This window comes from Scleropages formosus, chromosome 5, assembly GCF_900964775.1.
Source record: "Scleropages formosus chromosome 5, fSclFor1.1, whole genome shotgun sequence".
Taxonomy (NCBI): Eukaryota; Metazoa; Chordata; class Actinopteri; order Osteoglossiformes; family Osteoglossidae; genus Scleropages; species Scleropages formosus.
Genome location: NC_041810.1, coordinates 5,059,624 through 5,067,309, shown reverse-complemented (window position 1 = coordinate 5,067,309; position 7,686 = coordinate 5,059,624). Strand labels below are relative to the sequence as shown.

General features: G+C 46.0%; 1 protein-coding gene and 1 long non-coding RNA gene across 3 annotated transcripts; one reads left to right on the top strand and one right to left on the bottom strand.

Moving 5' to 3' along the window:
• Positions 1–3,658, bottom strand: LOC108930841 (rho-related GTP-binding protein RhoH-like). The gene is made up of 2 exons (XM_029252208.1): positions 3,584–3,658; positions 1–1,107 (listed from the first exon to the last, which is right to left on the bottom strand). The coding sequence occupies exon 2, from the start codon at positions 904–906 to the stop codon at positions 319–321; it is 588 nt and encodes a 195-aa protein (XP_029108041.1). The 5' UTR covers positions 907–1,107; positions 3,584–3,658; the 3' UTR covers positions 1–318.
• Positions 3,316–6,230, top strand: LOC108930842 (uncharacterized). Of its 2 annotated transcripts, none has more exons than XR_001965868.2 (3): positions 3,316–3,613; positions 3,780–3,920; positions 5,923–6,230. It is a non-coding gene; the product is annotated as an uncharacterized LOC108930842 (long non-coding RNA). The 2 variants fall into 2 exon arrangements; XR_001965869.2 differs by lacking the exon at positions 5,923–6,230 and adding an exon at positions 4,170–4,378.
• The last annotated feature ends 1,456 nt before the right edge of the window (positions 6,231–7,686 follow it).

Sequence of the window (7,686 nt, the reverse complement as noted above, 5' to 3'; positions counted from 1 at the left end):
CTTTTGAGATGAGTCCTAAAAGTGGTCACCTTCGTTTTTTTTAAATCGTTCTGCTTTGCGTGGGAGTTCTGCCCCACATTTGTGGCAGAATCGCCGTGTAGCGCCATTCCCACCCATTCCCACCCATTCGGTATTACCCCTAGCCCAAATCTGCATTTTGAGGAGGGTGTGAAAAATTCACCGAAGGCGGTAAGACGCGAAAAATTTGGCGTCTCCAGCCGCACCGGCGCTCAGTCTATCCATGTTCTCGAAGGAAAAGTCCAAAGTTTGACGGCGGGGCGGAAAAGATGTTCGGTGACTCGAGGCAAAGCGCGCGAGTCAAAGCACCCGGCACGGGTTGATGTCCAGGAGTCTCCTCTGCGGGGGGCCGTTGGCCCGCTTGACGGCCGTCCGCACGGCACATTCGAACACCTGCTGCACGCCACGGTTGCTGAGCGCCGAACACTCCAGGTACCCTCTGGCCTGGATGTCGCGGGCCAGCCGCTTGCCGTCCGCCGAGGACATGCAGCAGGCACGGTAGGGACCCGCCTCGCGCTGGTCAGTCTGTGTCGCCACCACCAGCACCGGCACGTGGGGGAGGTGATTCCGCACCTCCGCGATCCACCGGTGCTGCACGCTGGCGAAGGAGTTGCGGTTGGCCACCGAGTAGCAGAGCAACACCACGTCAGCACGCTGGTAGGACATGGGGCGGATGTTGCGGAAGCTGTCGTCCCCGGCCGTGTCCCAAAGGCCCAGGTCCACCTGCACCCCGTCCATGAAGACCTCCACGCCCATGTTCTCGTACACCGTGGGCTTGTAGCTGTCCGGAAAGGTCTCCGAGGTGAAGCGCACCAGGAGGGCCGTCTTGCCCACCGCCGAATCTCCCACCAGGACGCACTTGATCGGCAGGCCCGTCCCTTCGGTCATGTTGAGCGGCGCGGCCCGTTCTCCGCCTTATCGAGAAAATCCGGCAACGCATGCGCTCGCGGGCAGGAAAAGGCCTTCGCAAAGCTGTCTCCTTTACTTCCTCATCCAAAGAAGAATAAAGACAAAAGCCTTCTCATCGAAATCCAGTCGAAGAGGCAAGCGCGGAGTCGCAGTTCCGCACAATCCGCTCCACCGAAGCATCTGTTGGAAGAAAGCGAGACGCTGTTGGGATCATTTTCGCCACTCGAACAACATGCACCACGACTGAAGAAGGCGAAGAGCACCACGGGGGTCCCAAGGGTCCCAGAGTAACTGACATGCGGACGAGGAATATCCGCGTGCGATCATGTCCCGAGGACAAAACGTATATGACAAATAAATGTTTTTACTTCACTTGATGCATATGCTGACCTCCAACTGGTAACCTGGTGTGTTTTCAGCTCGTCAAAGCAGAGTTAGCGAAGGAAGTGGTTTCGTGTGGTCTTTTGAAGTCATTAAGAGCACTAAGAGCTTTTTTTTTTAAAGACGTCATTCAGTTGGGGGGTGGGGTGGACAGCAGGGAGCCTCTGAACGACAGTTTACTTTCAATTACTCAATAAATGCTTTTTTTTTATCTTTTCTGCTTATTGACTGCAGATAACGCGGTACCACCGCGGTATTGGTATGATGTCAGACATTAAACGCTATCAGATTTGCAGAGGTCTGGTGACTTTGCCGGTTTTTCAGAAATACCAACGGCAATAAAACTCGACACATACATTTCGAGGCCGTAGGTGCCTATAAATAAGTAAACGCCGCAAGCGCTTAGTTTCTGTATTTCTAGTAGATTCGATACAACAAGTAAATGTTGCACAGAAATGACCTTGTGAAACATCGTACTGAAGAGCGCTAAATACAGCCTGATGTCGGCGTGAATTTTTGGAGATTCTGATGCCGGAAACGACAGCCACTTTCTTGGACTAAGAGAAATGTGGAAGACGTTATTGTTTATTATTGCGTTATTCACTTCCACATGTATTATAATTAATTCACGTCGCCAGTATTTCCAGGCAAAAGGGCCGCAGGGGCTTTAAGCTCAAATGGTCTATAATGCTGGTTATGATCCTCAGCTTATGTGGAACCTGGAATTCAGAATCATCTTATATCCATAGAGGAACAGCTCTTGTGCTTAATAAATTGTATATTATTTTCAAATTGTATATTGCATATAAATTTTCTATTACTTTTTGCACGCTATTTTCCCTCTTTCTCTTTTCTGTTATTTTCTCAACCTCAGCCCAAAGGAAGCGTGTAGCACTAGAATCGGTGGGCCGCACTTTTTCCATTTGTTCAGCTCAACATGGAAATCCACACCAGCGTGTTTTTAGCACATATCCCAGTGGGCTCCCCTCCTCCTGCTGGTAATACTTCTTAGGCTCTTTCGAAATTCACCTCTTCCCAGCCTCAGAGATTTCTCGAATCGACTCATCCAGCCACCGTCCTTCAGGCATGGAGAAAACCGGCCGAGCAAATTTCCAACAGGTCGTCTTCGTCGCCACGGGTAGCCAAACCCTTCCTGATTTCGGAAGGCAGAATTTTCTACTTTACATCACAAACTGTGGAATTTCACTCTCAAAAAGTGCTTTCATCTAACAGTTACATCTATTTCTCTCTTTGAAATGATGACTTAAGTTACTACCACATGCACAGTAGTCTCTCGCATGCACTGCATGTCCCAATGATTCATTTACTGTATTTCTTACACGAAGCTTGAAATTTGCACGTACAGCCAACAAGCTATTAGTTGTGACTCTCTGTTTTCCACAGAATATAAGTTAATCGCAAATGGTGATATTTTAATTTTTTTAACATTTTCTCAAAGTCTAATTTCAATGTTAACGGAGTGGATAAATCTGATGAAGGTCAAAGGCAGTTTCAAGTATTCATATTCATATTCAGATCACATCTTCGAGAGATGTAAAGCCTAAAGGCTCACACTGGAGAGGAAGCTCTTGAAAAGAGCCACTTGGAGAAGATGACAGCGGTAACTTGAGCAGCAGATGTTGATTCTTATATGTGAGCTGCTGAAAATGTAATAATGACTGAAAATGAGGCGGGACACTAACTTTTACCACGCACGGCGGTATTGCCTTTATTGCCTTGATTATTGATTAATAATCAAATAGCGCAGTGACAAAAAAAGAACAACGTTCGGGAAACAAAGTTTAAACAACAGCGCACGGCGTGTGTGTGCGTTCACTGTATTCCACCCCTAAACACTCATGTTTGGGGGTAGAATCAGTGCACATACACGCACGCATCGTGCACGAACTCGGATTTCACCCAAGTGCGCTTTTTATGCGCGTAAAAAGTCCCTGTATTCACCGCACCCCTCGACAAAGAGTAAAAGTACCCCTGATTTTCGTTCCTTTTCGTTCCTTTTCATTCCAGAACCGCCGGTTCATCGTTTCGTAAATTCGTAGAGTGGTCGAAGCGCACATTTTGAAAAGTCGCAGTGGGACGAGGAGGAAGAAAATTAGAAAACGCGTCTTTTACGCATTGAGGAGAGCGCGCGGACGGATGCGGATGTCAGACGGCCCGGAGAGCACCATCTTCACTGTGTTACCTGGAAATGTTTCACCCTGCTTTTTTTGCCGTGTTTCTGTCTCGCGGAATACGCGGAACACGCCTGTCCTACCTGGCAGCGCGCAGATGCCCTCCGGTCCAGGTGCGCTCCTTCCCCCGCGTGCTGCACGCGCACACCACGCGCCTGGAACGACAACGAGTAACGGGTTCGGAGGGTGGGGTTGCGTGGGGTTGGGTGTTTGGCGGGGGGGGGGGGGGGGCACTCGATCTCTCTGTGTGGCTCTCAGACATCCGTTCGCGTTTTTCAGGCACGCGGTGAGCCCCGAAGGTCTCCAGATGTCTCCAGGTGCCCTCTCACCTCCTTCGGTTTATAATCACGTTGTGCACGTGATGTCCCGACACCGTAACAACGTACTAAGCTCAGATGAAGCAAGTACAAAGAAAAAAAAGTGAGTATGAGAATAAAAAGTGAAAAAGAGAGGAGCAAAGCCGGAGCTTTCCGGCGGCGCAGCGCGTCAAATAGGGCCGCGTAGCCATTTCAATAAAAGCAACGTGACATTTTTTACATTTTTACATTTTTATTTATTTAGCAGACAATTTTCTCCAAAGCCACGTCCATGAACTCTGTATGTAGTAGTGTTATCAGCCCACACACCTTATTTACCATGGTGACTTACATTAATAAGTCATATTCGCAGTGTTACGAGTTGCAGCGGCTCAGCAAGAAGCAGGGGAGAAAAAAGCAACTGTAGAGAGTAACCACGATTGACTGTCAAAGTGGAGGTTCCGCACATGTTGGCTGCAGGTCCGACTCGGTGGAGCCACCCGGAGCGCTTTCGTTTCATCGCGAGGAAAGTGTGAGTCAGTCGAAGGAAACAAACGGACTTTTTGCGCACTTTATGGAAAGTTGCAGCCTACATCATGATTTCAGAACTAAACACTCCATTGAGAAGCAGGCTGTAGGTGCAGTCGGTGTTGTTATTACTGAGAAGAATCTGTGCGCTTTTTTATTTCAAGGGATTTCTTGGACGTTTAGTTAGACAACATCTCAATGAACAAAACAATCTACATGTAAAAACTTCTTGCAATGTACCTGCATCAATTGTGTTTTTTACACAAATCTTTCAGTATATTATGAATTTGGTTCATGTAATAATTTTTGACTCTTTCCAGAATAAACAGTGAGGATGTTTCCAAGAAAACAAAAAAAAAAAATTATAAATGAAAAAAGAAAGAAACTATACAGGAAATACACTCATCGCATCTGTCCCAGCTTTTTATCACACCATCCTGAATACCAAATAATTGCAACAAGAAAAGACTCATCCCATCCCAGAAATGTTTGCAATCACAATATAAACAACAAATAGGGAGAAGAGTGAGGAAGAGAAAAAAATATCACTCACATGGCACACTTCACTACCCAACAAACCCATAACACGGTATTAAAAAAATAAAGAAAAATCTGTTTATACAATAATACGTTATCGTATTATATTGGTACAGAGTAGAAGAAACTTCTGGAAAGTACCAGAAACAAAGGTTAAATCCTGTTATAATTTTGTCTAAAATATGGGAGGAGAGGGGGGTGGTCACCCTAAATTTCTCTAGAAGTGAAATGGCCATGAGTGGAGTGCTGTCAGACCCTGCACAGAGAATTACACACACACTGTGGGATATTAATTATATTTCAGGATTATTAAAGGATTTGGCGGAAGCAAGTCTGACACAATTTACTCATAATGTGCTCCGGCAGCTACAGGACACGAATGAGCTGGACACCTTTCTCATTCCTGGATTTATAAAGATCGACTGCAGTGGGTACAAGCTCGATTCCAAAAAATTTGGGACGGTATGGAAAATGCTAAAAAAAAAAAAAACGAAAAGGCTGAAGACCTGCCGAACGGATGGATGGATGGAGGAAAATTCCACCTGCTACACTCAACCAACTGGTGCCTTCAGTGTTCAAACGCTTAATACGTGCCGTTAAAAGAGAGGTGATGTTACACAGCGGTAAACACTCGACTGTCCCAACTTTTTTTGGAACGTGTTGCAGGGACCGATTTCAGAATAAACGTATACCTTCTAAAAACAATGCAGTTGATTAGGTAAAACATACCTTGTTTTTATACTGTTTTTAGGGGTGCGGTGGCGCAGTGGGTTGGACCACAGTCCTGCTGTCCGGTGGGTCTGGGATTCAAGTCCCGCTTGGGGTGCCTTGCGACGGACTGGCATCCCGTCCTGGGTGTGTCCCCTCCCCCTCTGGCCTTACGCCCTGTGTTACCGGGTAGGCTCCGGTTCCCCGTGCCCCCGTATGGGACAAGCGGTTCTGAAAATGTGTGTGTGTGTGTGTGTGTGTGTGTGTGTGTGTGTGTGTGTGTGTGTGTGTGTGTATACTGTTTTTATTTGAATACAGGTCAATTCACTAGTCACTCTTTTTTGTTTTTCCAGCATTTTCCATACTGCCCAAATTTTTTTGGAACTGGGGTTTGAACGTAAAGCAAGCGCTCCGAGGTCTTACTCATCCACAGAGGGCCTTTGGAAATGTAGACAGTGTATGACTGAGAGGAGATCAGGCTGAGGAAGCTGGAGAAAAGGCAGAAGATCAGACTTGACACCAGGGTCTGGAACGAAGCCCAGCACTCGGAACTGTAAAGGTGACAGTCGGTGTTAAACGTAGCCCTGACTGAGGTTTCTTCTGGCAGCAGATTTGATTTACAGAGCAGTTTCCTTTTACCACAGTAAACCTCAAGGTAGTTGACTCTGCTCTGACTGAGGAATGACTACTGAATTTAACTTGATGGCACAGTGAAGCAAATGCAGATTATATCTATGTTGCGTTGAATCATTGTTGATGAAATCTGTAAGCCTGGCTTGGCTCCATCTGGATTTCTCGGGACAAATATTTTAATAAACTGACAATGCAACTCAAAAAAGTTCAGATTTGCACATGCCGGTGTTTTTTTTTAGTAGTTTATTTATTTTAACTGCATATTTATTTCAGCAATTGCTACATCAGTGGAATTTTTACAGCAGGAAAAATTGTGCGAGATAGGCAATATTGATAGCTATCAAATGTTTCCTACCACAACTTTCTAGGCGGGTAGAGAATAATCTGCAACAAGGATAAACATTGGCACACATTTCCATACAGTATATACGATTCACAACAGTGGGATACATCTAGTTGCATTTTAGATGCTTTAACATCTAAAAATATTCCCCTATAATCAGTATAATCAGTTGTCAATGACATCACCATGAATATTTCCCATTTCTAATATGAGGGCTCATGTTAAAACTGTTTGCATAATAAAATATGGCTAATAAAATGACAAACAAATATAATCTCATAACAATATTAATGACAATGTAAATTACACTTAATTCACTTAGAAAGGTACAGGACACTGCGGACAACAAGCTACTGAAAAGGAGGCAATTTATTCAGATGTTAGGATCAGATCATCACCTTAATTTATAATTTATGCTGAGTGCCTTGGTTATTAACCTCTATTTAAGGGGCCTGGATGAGTAGATAATAAACCCCACAGTGATTTATTCATTTCCAGTCCGGGTTAGTACCTCCATGTAGGGTATTAGAGCTGGAGTGGGATTTGACCCCAGTGACCTTCAGGGCCCAGAACAAGAGGCACAATGGCACGACCGCGATGGGCCACTGCTGGGATCGGCCTGAGTCACGTGCGGATGCGTCGGGTGCGCGCTTTGACGGCAGGGTGGCGGGAGTGGGGGTCAGTCCCTCCCCCTCCCCCACCCCCACCCCCACCCCCAACCCCAACCCCAACCCCAAGAGAGCAGAGTAAACTCTTATTGCAGAGGTGGCTTCCATTGCTTGAATTTATGATATAACCAAGAGAAACAAAGGCAAAGTGTTGATCTTTGCGCAGCATCCGGAAGGTTTTCTCCTCCAGTCTGAGTCACATGGGCTTAAAATGTGTCTTTATGGTTAAGTCCCATCAAAGCGAAAGCAAAGGATCACCTGATAACACACACACAGTCTCTCTCTCTCTCTCTCTCTCTCTCTCACACACACACACACACACACACACACACAGAGGCGCGCACTTCGAGCCTGTGTTATCAAGGAAAATAAATTGCTGATGTTTAATATTTCACTTTTAACACTCGGGGCTGTTGTGCAACGGCGCGCAAAAAGCCGCTCCTAACCGAACGCATCCGTGATCTTATAACGCA

Excerpts from the sequence above, each read along its gene's own strand:
- LOC108930841 (XM_029252208.1), bottom strand. The coding sequence starts at position 906 with ATGACCGAAGGGACGGGCCTGCCGATCAAGTGCGTCCTGGTGGGAGAT.